Source organism: Saccostrea echinata, unplaced genomic scaffold (genome assembly GCF_033153115.1).
Source record: "Saccostrea echinata isolate AGI-Se365-2 ecotype Australia unplaced genomic scaffold, CSIRO_AGI_Sech_v1 ptg000057l, whole genome shotgun sequence".
NCBI classification, from domain to species: Eukaryota; Metazoa; Mollusca; class Bivalvia; order Ostreida; family Ostreidae; genus Saccostrea; species Saccostrea echinata.
The window spans coordinates 1,125,599-1,140,818 of NW_026889806.1; the positions used below are offsets into that span (position 1 = coordinate 1,125,599).

The following is a 15,220-nucleotide window of genomic DNA, read 5'->3' on the forward strand; positions in this document are numbered from 1 at the left end:
GTCAAGTTTTTTTTTTTATATTTATTAGAAAAAAAGTTTATTGTTTTTATTGGCTTCATGCGAATAGCGCCCCCACAGTAAAATGTTCGTGAACTTTTCTAATAACCCTCGTATACGGAGAACCAGGGAGAGTAACTTTGTCATTCTATACATAAAGAAAGAAATATTTGGTTTTAGGGAAACAACAGGCAAACGAGAACACTATGAATTTATATATTGTATGTAGACGATGTTGCTGATATTCATCATTCAAAAAGGTATAAATTGTAATTATATGTGGTTATGATAGTTGTTAGAGAAATCAGTTTGTCATTAAATTTTCTAAAACTGTGAAGAAATACTGTACAAAATGATATAAATTGATGAATGGAAAAATCAAAATATTAATACATAATTTACAAAGTGTTTGATATATAGAGATTATAAGACTAGCTTTAAAAAAGTATTTTTGTGCGTTCCTTTAAATCTTATTGTAAATCCATGGTCGTCGGAACCCGGGGGGGGGGAGGTTACGGGGGCCGTATTTTTTGCCAATATATACTTTAGAAAAAAGGCTACTTTACTGATGTGCCCCTTCAATATACTAGTAATTACATACATGTTAATACATTACGTCTGATGACCTTTTTTATGCTTATCAGGATTTTTTTGTTTGTTTGCTTTATTGTGTCCACTTAAACTGAAAATACATGGTTGTGCCCCCCCCCCCCCCCAAAAACAAAACTGAACATGCTTCCTTCGGGCCTGTGTATACATTTTGCAGATGTGGTAGTCATGAACTCCCAAATTGAAATTGTTAGGTTTTATAGCATTAAAAGGAGTGAAAGAATTTGTTATCTTTTAAATTATTAAAAAAAAAAGGGTGATGAGTTTTATTATTTGTTCAATTGAGATTACTTTAAACAAGAAAGATGTAAATTTTTACCCCCATGATTTATGCAAAAACAAAAATGTTATTAGTTTTCCTGATCTAAGAATAATCAGGTCAAATACGTGGCGGTAGGAACCGGGGGGGAGGCACGGGGGCCGTGCCCCCCCCCCCCACATAATTTTGCCAATATATAGATTACTATAGTAAGCATAGATACTACTATATGCTTGTGCCCCCTCATTTTTTTTTTTTTTTTTTTTTTTTTTTTTTGCTTGTCAGGAAAGAGGGTGTTGCAGTTCTTTTGTTATTTTCCCTAAAGGTGTAGCAGTCTAAAAGAAAAAAAATTAAGTAACAGAAAACGGTCTTAAATTTTTTTCAGATACAACAGTATATACAACACAATGTAGAACAATACTTGCAAAATGCATATCGATTACCAATTTGCAATAAAAAGAAGTGTAAATTAGTCACATAGCAAAATAAGTCAAGTTTTCTGTTTTTCAAATAGGGAATCCCCATTGTTCTGAAAAATTGCCTCCTTGAAACAGAATGAATTTGATATACGCATAAAGAGACAGAATTTTTCTTCAAAACTGTCATTTCCGATTTTTGTTTCAAAGAGGCATATTTTTGAAAATCAAAAAAATCGAAGAAAATTAAATTATTATCCACCCGAAATGCAAAATGTGTACATAAAATAGCAGAAGATATCACAGTGTCGGAGCTGGTCTAGTGGTAAAGCGTGTGGACTCTATGCGAAGATTCTTTTTACCTGAGAATGGGTTCGAATCCTGGAATGGCTGGTATATACATATTTTTTTTCTTATACACTATAATGGAAGTACAATGTAACAACTCTCTTGAGAGAAAGAGAGGGAGAGAATGTTAGAACGTTGATGGGTAATATTTGAAATGCAGGCAGAATTTAATTGATTTCCTTGATATCGTGATCTAAAACTAATAAGACATATATTAATGTTATTATTTAGTGGCAATGTCTTAAAAAATAAAGTACTATCCTTTAAAATAATTTAATTTATTCATACGCATTTCGTTTCATTATTGTTTTGTTAATTAGTGGCTCACATTTGACTTGAAACAACTGAACTGAAATGACTCAATGGAATTTCTTGGATATTGCATCAATAGTGTAATAATTGGACACATTTTTATATATTGAAAAATATTAACGCACACTTTTTACAGTACATCTTTCAAATTGATCTGCGAGGTGCACTTGCCATTTATTGTGCTTTTTATTGTTCTAACTTTTCTCGTGCAATATGGCGACAGTGACCATAGATGTGAAAAAAAGTTTACTTACAGGTCACCAGTCTATGTTAGGAAAAACTATGCATGATATAAACATAAGATGTGAAATGTTTTGTTATAACAAGCTGGACATTCCCGCTGTATAAATAAAGTCATCTACGTAGCATTATCTATATTTAGGGAATAATCACGAGTTTGTGCAACACCCTCTTTTTGGTAGTGCCAATTCAAATGTCAACTGAAAAATGTTTGGTTGTGCCCCCCCCCCCCCAAAAAAAAAAAACAAAACAAAAAACTGAACATGCTCCCATCGGGCCTGTGTATACATTTTGCAGATGTGGTACATTGTAGTCATGGACTCCCAAATTGAAATTGTTAGGTTTTATAGCATTAAAAGGAGTGAATGAATTTGTTATCTTTTAAATTATTTAAAAAAAAAATTTGGTGATGAGTTTTATTATTTGTTCAATTGAGATTACTTTAAACAAGAAAGATGTAAATTTTTACCCCCATGATTTATGCAAAAACAAAAATGTTATTTATATTTAGTTTTCCTGATCTAAGAATAATCAGGTCAAATACGTGGCGGTAGGAACCGGGGGGGGGGAGGCACGGGGGGCCGTGCCCCCCCCCCCCCCATAATTTTGCCAATATATAGATTACTATAGTAAGCATAGATACTGCTATATGCTTGTGCCCCCTCAATTTTTTTTGCTTGTCAGGAAATTTTTGGTAGTGCCACTTCAAATGTCAACTGAAAAATGTTTGGTCGTGCCCCCCCCTCCCCCCCCCCCAAAAAAAACTGAATTGCTTCCTACGGGCCTGAAATAAGTTCTCACTAGATTAAGTAAATACATTTTACTGCAAAATTGTTAGGTCACATTTTTATACATTTCACTACCTTCAACACCTGTAAACTCTTGTATATTTGTTTGTTCATATATTTCCGTTCAACATATCTAAATTATGTTTGTTTTCTTATGCCTCACGTAGGGCATAAAAAGTTTCTCAGTTTTATATTCAGTTTTGTATTTATTCGGAATTTTAAACTACATCACTTAATCTTAAATGGGATTTTAAATTTTACTACACGATGACCCCATTTACTTGTACAAGGAAGTGCATGGTAAACAAATAGGAACCGAACACTCATTGACGTATTGGAAACAAATAACTGATAATGCGATACAATTTATACCATTCATAATGAATGGTAAAAACGTATCAGAAGAAGAGATTCAGTACGAAGTCAGCTTAAATGTAAGTATTATTTTAATTTCTGAATCTTTATCACATTGGGGGTTATATCACTGTATATGGGCACTCACTGGGCATGCATGTAGGCAGGCGCGTAGCCAGAATTGAAATGATGTGTACGCAGAGAACGGCAGGGGGTTGACTGGGGGGTCTTGACCCCCCCCCCCCCCAGTGTTTAAGGGCTCTGATCAGGCACGTAATATAGTTTTTGCCAGCCAGGAAAAAATTACAACTTTAAGAATTTTGACAAGCAAGGAAGAAAATGGAAGATTTAAAAATTCGAAGTCCTATTTCTTGTGTGAGTGTGTTTGTTGAGAGGGGGGTCCAACTTTCACAAACCAAATTTTTATTAATACATTACCAAATTACCATGATTTAACAACGGTACAACAAACATGGGTGTCCACCCTTTCAATGTACATTTTTAATAGTAAAAGGTTAGGTTTTGGGAATAAGTTGGGGGGAGGAGGCTCCCCTGATACTACGTGCCTGCTGGTGAGAGCCAAGAAGCTCCGAATTTTTTCTAAATATTTCATTCATTTTCTTGAAATATAAAAAATTATGCCATTTAGTTTTTGTTTAGGGAATAAAAGTCATGGTAATATTTATTGTTTTAACGAATATTAATATTCCATGGAAACTTATTGTACATATAATTGAGGCTAAAAATTTAACCTATATAGTAACTGGTATCATATAATCTTTCTTAACGTTTAAAAACATTTATACAAAATTTTAATTACGAAGAAAAAAATATCGTATTGTAAATCATACTAGTAGATCATAGCATTCAACGATGTGGCTGAAATTTAATTTTTCTTTAAAATATATATATATCAATGTATGATAGAACAATGGCAAAATAATGAATGGTTTATTTGGATTTTGCAATTATTAAATAAAAGCAAATTTTATCATACAGCCATGATAATATAAAATTTAAATCGACACAGTATGACACAGAATAATTTGAAACACGAATATTTGTTGGATGGTACTGAGATTTTTTTTCTCCGAATAATGCTCTCTTTTTTCTTTTCTTTCTATTCTTTTTTTTCTTTGTTTTTCTGAAAATGATGTGTACGCACTTGCGTATTTGCGTATAGGCAGCTACGCGCCTGGTAGGCCTACAACAGCAAAGCTTATGATATAATCCCCAACGTAAAAAGAATGTCAGGATTCGATGCTTTCCTAGCATGTCGAAGAAACTTTTTAATTAACAGAAATGATTTAACATTGAAGAAGTATTCTATAGATAAGGCTTTCAAAGAATGTTGTTCAGTTTGATATTGGCAAAGTAATCATATCCATGGATTCACTTCAATTTTGTTTCATACTGTTGTCTTTGACATATTCACAACGTTTAATCTTAAATGGAAAAAAATATGTTTATTCTTACACAGTTGTTTTTATTAACATCATCAATTAAACCGGCATTGAGAGCCAACGCCTCCCCTCCCCCTTTTTTTCATTACAATTAACAGACCCTTGTTTAGAAGTAAATTTAGTTGTTTTTTTTTTTAAACAAAATTTAAAGAAAAAGCTTAATACATGTATATATATTATATTTATATATAGACTTGAATAGATTTTTTCCCCCTGCCTTATTCCAGATTTTAGAAGAACAGAGATTTTACCTTTGCAAATACCTCGATCCTCAAAATCACTTTGCTTACTTGAGATCTAAGCATCTCCTGACAGCGGAGGATGAGGAGGTGATAAAATTTCAAATATCAAGAAGACAACGAGCTGAGAAATTCCTGGACATCTTGCTCCAAAAGGGACCAATGTGTTATAAGGGACTAGTGGACGCAATTTTAAAAAATGGAACACAGACTTTCTTGGTAACAAAACTTAACCAGGAATACGAACGAAAAAAGATACATTTGCACAGTAAGTTTTTATCATACTATAAATCATCATATTTGTAGCATAACAATAGGCAGACTTGAAGAAATATGAACCAAATGCAATATAAATGGAACATTAATAAACCAAACTTAATTCCAAAGGGCGTATAGGTAATTTCAAAAGACAAACAGTAAACAGCAATACAAAACAATATATATTCCTGTTTCAGTGTCTTCATGAAATACATGTATATGGAGATAACGAACAGTATTCAAGCTCAAAAGTCCATTAAACAATACAAATTTTGGAGCAGAGCAAACATGGACCTCTAAAACATCAGAGTTGGGATCAGGTGCCGTGGAGGAGTGAGCATCCCCTGCCGACCGGTCACATATGTAAAGATTATTATATTTTTAGGAGTGGTCGTCATTAGATAAGTCATTAGTCTAATGAGTTGCTCCGTAAAAGTTCCCTCATGAAACAATTGATAGGGGAGGAGAGGAGAGAAAAAAAAAATGAACAAAATTAATAAACTTTTAAGTGATCCAATTCGATAATTACATATTACGCAATGCTTGTTATGTGGAATAACGAGCAAAGAGTTAGATATATATACTTGCAAATCCAGAAATATCACTCGAATACGTTTTTTTTATTTGGTAGTCCAAAGGTCATCGTCGGATACCCACGGGTGATGAATGAAAGACGAGATCACCCATGGGTATCCGACGATGTCCAAAGGTATGCAGCCTGTTTCATGACATTGTAATTCTTAAAACGAATCAGTAACATTTTCTGAATTTCCTTGTCTTTACTTATTTTGTTAAAATTTGGAACATATTTTACTATACAACTAAATTAAACTCTAATATATCACTATGTTTGTAGATTTACTGACAGGTAGCAAACCTGTAGACCCAAATGCAAATATAGATGTGGATCCAAATTGTTTACCAGAGCCAAAAACAGGGACATTGTTTTACCAGAGAAGTGAAAGAACTCCTGTGGAAACACCAGAAAGTGAACCGTCCTCTTTAACAACAGACAAATCAAGCTATAGAGAAGAATCACAAGCATAACTTATAGGGTTTTTTAGACATATAATACTATGCTTCATTATTCGTTTTGGCTGTTATTTGTCTGGTATTGGATCATTTTAGTTTTTTTTAAACCATAACTTTCAGCTGGTGTGTCTCTTATCAGGATATAGTGATAATTAATGAAATGGATTCTTATATCAGGGTTAGAAGACTGTTATTTGAACAAGAACGAAGACCTTTTTTTTAATTGAATATGGTTGCTTTTTCTTGTTTTCGAAATCCTTTTATTTTCGAGTTTTGTCTGACAGTGTAAAAAATTGGGGATTTTTCTCTAGGCAGTACATGCTAGCCGGATGTTTACTTATAATCAATCCCTCTTAATCTAATGTCAGTGTTTATCGGTGGACATTTTTCAACTCTTCTCGCCAACATCGTAGGCTTCATGTTAGCTTCAATATGTTTAAGGTACAGAAATTGGTACGTCAGTGAATTAGATGTCCTGAGATAAAAAGGCCTTTAGAAGCTGTACATACTTGACAGATAAATGTCTGAAATGACCTACTTTTTCCCTCCATAAAAACACTTAGTCGAATTTAATTATAAGATTTCTACCCATTACAGTTGTTATATGACAAAAGTGATATGCGTTTTATTACTTTAACATCATTGTGCTGTGTGATGAAGTATAGAACATAAATGCACATAATTTTCGAAAAAAATACAGAATATTTAACAGTACGTGTAATAGTTTTCAGAAACAAAAATTATGTTTACTCCAGGTAACAGCCTATACAAATTCGCGTTTTTCCATCTTTTTGTAGAATTCAGAGCTGTATTGTATGTATCCATGTTTGATCTTCAAGTTATATGGTTGTACTGTCACTCCTGAGGTAGATAAGATTCCTTTTCCCTGAAAATAAAACATTACTGCCGACATATGCATACGCGTATCTTTTAGTTGTAGATGCCCTGATACATATAAGTATAGAAATGACTACGATATTTTGATAATTCCCATGGCATGTTTAGAGGTTGTGAATCTTTTTTTCTGTTATGTAATAAATGTGTCCCAGTTAGAAAAAGTATTTAACTGACGGCTGCCAGATAATTATGTGGAGGTTGCCATATAATTTTTTGGCGGCCGCCAAACAAATAGTTCTGGCGGCCGCCAGAAACTAATCTGGCGGCCGCTAGATAATTACATACAATTATGGACTCTTTTGGTGGTGAATATGGTTTGTTATTCACCAGAAAAATATCAATATTGACCGAGGCGAAGCCGAGGTCAATATTGATATTTTTTCTGGTCGCCAATATATTTTTTCTACCTGGCACCTACCGGCTTCCGTAGATTTACCTGTACCTTACAGGAAAATGAGGGTGATTTCAATCTGTTATGATGTAAATACAATTTCACACTAAAACCTGTCGATTGGAATACTACAAGTTATTAAATTAAATTTGCAATCAAAGAGAATAAATCTTTATTTCTCTATGCGTTTAATTGCAATGTTTATTATTAAGGTTTTTTTTACATAGTCAAGACGATATAGTAAACTAAGATTAGCGCACCATGCTTTTAATGTACAATTAAATATAAGCAAGTTATTTCAACTCCTTAAATTGAATTTTCTTCTCTTTTTTGAGCATTTATGCGTTCATTGTTTAGACTGATTAAAAATGGCAATACTTGTATAATTTTCTTTACATATGATACTCTGCATGTACGTTGATGCATATTTGTTATATGAAAGCCGCTAAGTTTAGTTAAATGAATGGATGTATTAAATTTCTTGACTTCAGATAAACTTTGGTGTAAATTTGTACTTTCAACATTTGTTCCGTGATTAAGTTGTGAATAAACACTTGTAAATGTTACAAGAAGTACAAGAGTACTGTGTCTCATTGACTTGTTTGTTTGTAGTCCGTCATTATAAGTGATTACTACTCTGCTCCTCCTCTGCATTAATCACGATCACTTCCGTCTTCTCTTCATAAAAGGTTAAAATTGTGACTGGAGTGCAAGCTTGCATAGTCATTGTGATTTGGTATTTCAGTGTCATACACTCAGCGGCATAAAACTTTAAATAAGAATACCAAAATTTAGTAGAAACTCTTTGTATGAGTTTACAATTGATATGGAAACTATTTCGAATATGTTGAGCTAATTTCCTTATAACCACCAAGGTGAAGATGGTACAAAACGGGCGGTTGAAATAGCCTTTTTCACACTGAGAATCACTTGAGTTTGCCCTTAAGAGGCAGAAATATCCCGTGTAATATTTGTACTTTAATAAGGAGTTTGACAATGTTAAATTCAGAAAAAGAATGAAACTAATTTATTGGCTAAATGTTAATATCGAAATAAGTTATTATAGGAAAGACAACTAAGTTACTGTAAACTCGATCTTGGTAACTTCTATATGAATGAATAAATAAACCTGATCCAACAACAAGGATAATCTGGGCAATATTTAATTTGGTGTTGCCTGTGCTTTTGGACAGCTAAGAGAGGAGTGACGTTCGAATAGATTTTCTCATAAAGAAGATATCTGTAATAAGAATAAATACTTTTAAACATTATATTGAGGAAACGATTTCGTTCATGAAAAGTTATATCGGAAACCAGTCACTCAAAGTCTCTATCATTGATCATTTACTCATATTCAAAGTAAAAACAATTTAGCAATTTAAATAATCACTATGTTTTTAGAGTGGAAAAATATGCACTTACAGTGCCAAAGAACCACTTTTTGTGTGTTTATTTTATTAACATCGAAGTTTATATTATAACCAATCTCATTAGATGAAAATATACATTGTGTAAAACAATATGATTTTTTTTCTTTTGTTGCGAATAAACGTCCAAAAGCAAAATAGCAAACACGCAGGTTAGGCGGGAATGTGGGGATATTTTGAACGGATATCATGGGCGGATCTCATTTCCAAGGGGGGTGTCCATATCCACTCCAAAATATCCACACTTATAATTTTAGGGGTTTTTTTTCCTTGTCAGATTTTTTTTGCATAGGTTGCCCCCTCCTCCACTTTTGTAACCGCTGCTACGGCCCTCTGAAGGGGGGATCCAAAATCGATCCCGTCCCTTCAAGCATATTAACTGCAGAGACGTGAAAAAGACGTGAAATGCACCGACTTTAATGAGTAATGATATTCTTAACTTCCTTTCTCAGAATATTTATTTCCCACTGTCTCGGTTACCATCTAATTCAGGTGGAAAGTAGGAAGTATAAAGCGCAATCTTCCTTCGTACTTAACAGTGTATGCAGACATTTAAAACATGCATGAGGAAATGTCAGGTAATAACAGAAAATTCTGCAGGTATCGTTGTTCAGAGCACTCAAAAGACTATACTATGAAATTTTAAAGTTTAAATACATAAGGAAATAGGTTTTAATTCTCTTGTCTTGTCTAGTAAAATCAGTGTAGTGCGTGGTAAACTGCTTGTGCTAGAGTTGTATCATAGTGCATCCTCTCTTTTGTATGATGAATGATCGACGAAATTTGAAGTACAAGTTCATGAACTACAATGTACATGTATATTAAATATAGTTTTCTTTTGGAGGTAAACTCATAGAGAGCATGTGGGGTGTGTGCACACTAGTTCTGTCTGTTCTTGAAATCGGTAAACCCCCCCCCCCTCCTTTTGGGGAAGTCAGTAAAATATGCAGAAATTCCATAATAGTTTGTAGTTTGTTGGCTGACGAAATCAGGTATGAAGAGAGATATACGTACATGTACTTCTGCCTGGAAAGATTATACAGGTATGTTTTCAAACAAGAACCTAAAGAAAGAGAAAAGCTAAGAATAATCGCAGCTAAAGGTTTTGATAGCAGATGTCGCTGGTGGGGAAAAGATCTGACTTGAACAAGTCACGGCTGAATACAAAATGTTTAGGAGCATTATGTACTCTACATATAATATGCACTGTAAATGAGGATAATGGATCGTATTGTTGTATTGATCACGAAAGGAAGTCATGCTTAAACATTTGCTTAAAGTTTTAGGTTTTTACTATAATCTTAAGAATGATGGTCCCAATAAAAAAACAAGCTTTTAATATCTTAAAATGGTTTTAGAAACCATGAGAAGCTTATACGTTTCAATAATGAAACTTAAATACACTGAAATGTGTGATCTATTAGAAGATTTTGTATAGAAAGACCTCTCTGTTACCCTGTTATTGTGTCGTGGACCGCTCTTTTCCTTACCGGAAAAATATTTATATTTTAGTATCTCTATAGTTTAAATATATATTCCCAAACTGAACATGGGATTGGTGGTCAGTTCTGATTTTACATGATTAATTCCCTCAAACAAGGAAGCTATAACGCGATCCGACTAATTAATTTCTATATCAAAGGAGTTTAATTTTTGACCGACAGTGAATCAAGAAAATTTAACACGTCTAAACTTTTAATCATTCAATTAAAATTGTTCCTAATACAAAATATCAATTTTTCCTGAAATGCTAGAAATGGAATTTTTTTCGTAGTTAATTACAGCGTTTATCAGGTTAATTTTACATTCTATATGTTTATAAATTGATATATATGTGTACACATGTATGTTATTTTTGTTCGGGAAAATGACAATAAACTTGCGTAAGTGCAATTTCCAAACAAGGCCCGAAATGGAAATAATATTACCTGTACAATGTACCTTTTAAAGTGGGTTAATATAACGTACTACGTAGACATAGAAAATCTTAATATACTCGAACCCCATTAGCTCAGACAACAACAAAAAAATCGTTAGAAGATTGATGAATCACAGATTACATTGGAGAGGTATAGTAAAAGAAAAGATTCTAAACAGATCAAAGGAGCACGTAGTGAAAAAATCCCGGAACAAAACTTGTTTATGCAAAGGCTTTTAATGTGAACAATTCCTCCTACACAGGAGGAAGTGTAAAAGTGTATAGATCAGCCTAATAGGGAAATCACTATTAAACGTCGGGGGAAAAAGAGTGGTGAGGGACTTGCAGATGTAACGGTAGAGAAACCCAGTCTAATATGATGAAAAGCAACAGCATTACGAATGATGACGTAGAAATGGAGGTATGAGCATCATTTTTTCCCTAAGAAGTTACTATTTCCATTAATATGTGCTTTAAAGTGTTTTATAGGATATTTTCTTATGTATGTGTATGCAAAACATGCTATTTGAATAGACAGTATTCTTATGTTGTTGTTTTTTTTTATATATATTTTTTTTTTCGCCAAAGAAAAATCATATTCTTTTTAAAAGGTCATTTTAGACAATGTATTTGGTTTGAATGCTAGAAACACATCTGTACTTAATTGTTTAATGTTGTTTTCTTACTGTACAGTCTATCAAACGGAAGCCCATTTAGGACTTATCAAAAATAATATTTGAATTATATGTAGATGCAGAACTGTAGCTCTCTGGTTGAGAAACTTCGGACAGATAAACCAGAGAGCTACAGATCAATCTTCAATTTACGCCGCCGTTTTTTTTTAGTCCCTTATACCGGTGAAACCGGAGGGGACTATAGATTTCCTCTGAGTCTGTCCGTCCGTCTATCTGTCTAGCTGTCCGTCTGTCCCTCTGTCTGTCTGTCAGTCTGTCCCACTTGGTTTTCCACACTTTTTTCCTAAACGCTTGAAGATATTTAGCTGATTTTTGGTATGTGAGTGTATCTTGATGAGTTACAGAACAAGTTTGCATTCCGCTTCATTGATTTTTGACGGAATTAGGACCTTTTCAATTTTTAAGGGTTTTCCGCGATTTTTTTCTAAACGCTTGCAGATATTGAGGTGATTTTTGGTGTGTGACTTAACCTTGATTACTTATAGATCAAGTTTGCATTTCGTTCCGCTTCAATGATTTTTAACGGAATTATGGCATTTTCAATTTTTTACGGGAACCAGGTTACACTTGCCGATAGGGGACTAGTATTGCTTATGCAATACTCTCAGAATGCTTGTTTTTTTTGTTTTGTTTTGGTTTTGTTTGTTTGTTTGTTTGTTTGTTTTTGTTTTTTTGTTTGTTTGTTTGTTTGGGGGTTTTTTTTGTCTCTCGCTTTGGGCATGATTTCTTGTTTTTCATGCGTTTCTCCGCTTCGAACATGGTATCATCATGTATTTTACTCCTATTTCTGATACTATATTTACCTTTCAAAGCTTCCAAACAGCCCTATGTGGTCTTGGAGTATTGATTTAAAAATATGCATTCCGACGTCCATGTTGATATGCTAAAATAACACGCCCGAGTTTTATTTATCTCATTTCTTTTTTACATACAAATTGTCCTTTTTATAGACAACATATTACATGATTTGTGAACCTTGGGAATTTTTTATTTACATTTTCTCGGCAAGTATATGTTCTTTGAAAGACTTTTTTTTTCACAACCTCTAACATGGACATCGAAATGGGATTTTTTAAACTGACATTCCAAAACCATAAACTGCTGTTTGGAACCGTTGAAAAGTAAATAAAGTATGAAGGATAGGAGTAAAATATATGATTAATTAACGGAGACAATGTTTGAAGCGGGGTAATGCATAAAATACAAGAAATGATATCCGAAGCGAGCGACAAAAAAAGTGGGGGCGTAAATCGAAGGTTTCTGTAGCTCTCTGGTTTATCTGTCCGAATTTTCTCATCCAGAGAGCTACAGTTCTGCAGCTATATTTGAATTCGATATAATGAATCGTTGAATTTGTTAAAAAAGATTTAAATTCGTTATAACAAATTTTTGAATTCGTTATAATGAATTAAACGTGTTGAATTCGTTATAACGAATTCAAAAATATGCTATAACTGATCAAATTTGTTTGAACGAATTTTAAAATTTGTAATAACGAATTAAAGTTGTTATAACAAATTCAACAAATCTGTTATAACATTCTTAAATTTGGACGTCGTCGGTCGGCCAGGTGCTGTTAGATTATAGGACCGACGATTGTTGTGAAATTATATTTAGCTCCTACTGTGTATTCTACCGCGCCGTGACAAGGTTTCGTGTGTTATATTGGGTTGAATATTGTCGATTTCCAATAGATTTCATAAAGAAAAATAACTGAATTTGTATATAGAAGGATTAAAAATCCAAGACTATCATTAATCCAAAACTTCTTATTTCAGATTCTACAAATTTTGGAAGATCAGAGATTTTATCTCTGTAAATATTTGGAACCTGAGAATTACTACGCTTACTTACGATCAAAGCATGTCATGACAGGCGAAGATGAAGAGGAAATAAAATCTCTTAGAACACGCAGACAGAGGGCAGAGAGATTTCTAGACATTCTCATCCTTAAAGGACCAGCATGTTTCAAAGCATTAGTGGACGCAATACTCAGAAACGGAACTCAACCACATTTGGCAGCAAAACTGAACAAAGAATATGAAAGAAGGAGAATTAATTTGCATAGTAAGAAAAGGATATTGAAGACGGGTATCAAGTTTGAACCCAGTGTTATTGTCCTTTACAAAAAATTTATTTCTTATGTCAAATTTTGAATAAGAAATATCAAAATTTTGTAAATGACGATAACAAACTTTTCAAATTTTTTTTTATTAATAAAGAACTACTTGTAATTAAACCAAATGATGAATTTCGATATAATTGTATACATATTTGTAATTGAGCATACAAGTATTGGTGAATGAAGGAGATTTAAAAGTGATAAATCGTAGTAATCTGGCAACATGTTATACTTATTTCCTTGTATTCTTATATGAGACTCTCACTTTACATTTGTAGATAATGGAGTAGATCTGAGACTTAAGTCTGTGAGAGTAGATCTGGACATTGATGTAAACATGCTTCCAAAGCCTGTTACCTCAAGTGAAGAAAAGAAAATCTCTTGCTGAGAGACTTAGAAGGAATCCACTTCAAAGTTGTGATAAATAGGAATATATATTTTCAATCGGTGTCTGAAAATCCTTTAAACCTTTATTTAAATGAAATTATACCTTCAAGAAATAAAATTATGGTAGCTTGATAGCGAATCATTTTTACAATATTAAAAAAAATATTTTTATTTATTGTTTATTCCATCTTATATCAAAAGTCAGATCACTTTAACTCCATAAACCTACCCTGAAATTAGATCTTTTTAGTGAGCATTTTTATAGCAACTTTAAGAAATGTCTTCATTTTTATCAGTTAGTATGGTATTAAACTTTTTGCATGCAATTTCGTAAAGCGCATTAAAAATACACCACAAATTTTAAACTTTAACTACATAAGTGGAAACTGTTGAAGGAATTTTTTGCTCGCGGGATTTTGATGCCATAATTTGAGATGTTGAAAGATACAGGTACATAAGATGTATATTGTATTCCTGTTCATCAGTGGTTGTTCCTGAGAGTATGAACTTCTGAATTTATCGGAACCAAAGCTTATGTAAATATTCGAATATGAAATGAAGTCTAACATTCGGTACTCTGACAATAAAAACGATAAACCAATTAAAGCAAGAATTATTTTTCGAAAAGTATCTCATATTTTTGTGCAGTATTCGATATCTCACACACACACACACACACACACACCCCCTCACACACACACAAATCAAGCTTGATTTGAAGTATGCACATTCTAAAATGTTTTATAGCTGCAATATATATATATATATATATATATATATATATATATATATATATATATATATATATATATATATATATATATATATATATCACTTGATATCTAAATGTGATTTTGTTTTACAAATTCACTAAATCTTAAAATTTGTAAATCAAGTATTTTTTGAAAATAAAAAACGTTTACATTCTGTTTGATGTAAGTTTGTTTTGGTTTTAAAATAATTTTAAGCGACTCTTAAAGTTTAGAAATCCAATGTATATGTACTCCATCACTCGCACTTAAAATAGAAGATCAGTACATTTAATATTAAATACTAATGGTACTGTTA

The 15,220-nt window shown here is 32.7% G+C and overlaps 2 protein-coding genes across 3 annotated transcripts; both read left to right on the top strand.

The window, feature by feature from the left end:
• The first annotated feature begins 3,260 nt into the window (after window positions 1-3,260).
• LOC133174140 (B-cell lymphoma/leukemia 10-like) lies at window positions 3,261-8,115 on the top strand. Its single transcript, XM_061309198.1, has 3 exons — window positions 3,261-3,403; window positions 5,014-5,293; window positions 6,140-8,115. Exons 1-3 carry the CDS (start codon window positions 3,350-3,352, stop codon window positions 6,328-6,330), a joined length of 525 nt encoding a protein of 174 aa, XP_061165182.1. The 5' UTR covers window positions 3,261-3,349; the 3' UTR covers window positions 6,331-8,115.
• A 3,054-nt stretch (window positions 8,116-11,169) lies between these two features.
• On the top strand, window positions 11,170-14,758 carry LOC133174232 (B-cell lymphoma/leukemia 10-like). 2 transcript variants are annotated; one of them, XM_061309309.1, is made up of 3 exons: window positions 11,170-11,369; window positions 13,422-13,710; window positions 14,044-14,758. In XM_061309309.1, the coding sequence occupies exons 1-3, from the start codon at window positions 11,325-11,327 to the stop codon at window positions 14,151-14,153; spliced, it is 444 nt and encodes a 147-aa protein (XP_061165293.1). In that variant the 5' UTR covers window positions 11,170-11,324; the 3' UTR covers window positions 14,154-14,758. The 2 variants fall into 2 exon arrangements, with proteins under 2 accessions (XP_061165293.1, XP_061165294.1); XM_061309310.1 differs by having other exon boundaries at window positions 14,053-14,758.
• Window positions 14,759-15,220: the final 462 nt, after the last annotated feature.

What these genes read in the sequence shown, in the direction of transcription:
- LOC133174232 (XM_061309309.1), top strand. Translation starts at nt 11,325, where the DNA reads ATGATGAAAAGCAACAGCATTACGAATGATGACGTAGAAATGGAG. An exon ending in ATGATGACGTAGAAATGGAG is followed by an intron (nt 11,370 to 13,421) that starts GTATGAGCATCA and finishes TTCTTATTTCAG; the next exon opens with ATTCTACAAATTTTGGAAGA. An exon ending in AAGGAGAATTAATTTGCATA is followed by an intron (nt 13,711 to 14,043) that starts GTAAGAAAAGGA and finishes TTACATTTGTAG; the next exon opens with ATAATGGAGTAGATCTGAGA.
- LOC133174140 (XM_061309198.1), top strand. Translation starts at nt 3,350, where the DNA reads ATGAATGGTAAAAACGTATCAGAAGAAGAGATTCAGTACGAAGTCAGC. An exon ending in AGTACGAAGTCAGCTTAAAT is followed by an intron (nt 3,404 to 5,013) that starts GTAAGTATTATT and finishes GCCTTATTCCAG; the next exon opens with ATTTTAGAAGAACAGAGATT. An exon ending in AAAAAAGATACATTTGCACA is followed by an intron (nt 5,294 to 6,139) that starts GTAAGTTTTTAT and finishes CTATGTTTGTAG; the next exon opens with ATTTACTGACAGGTAGCAAA.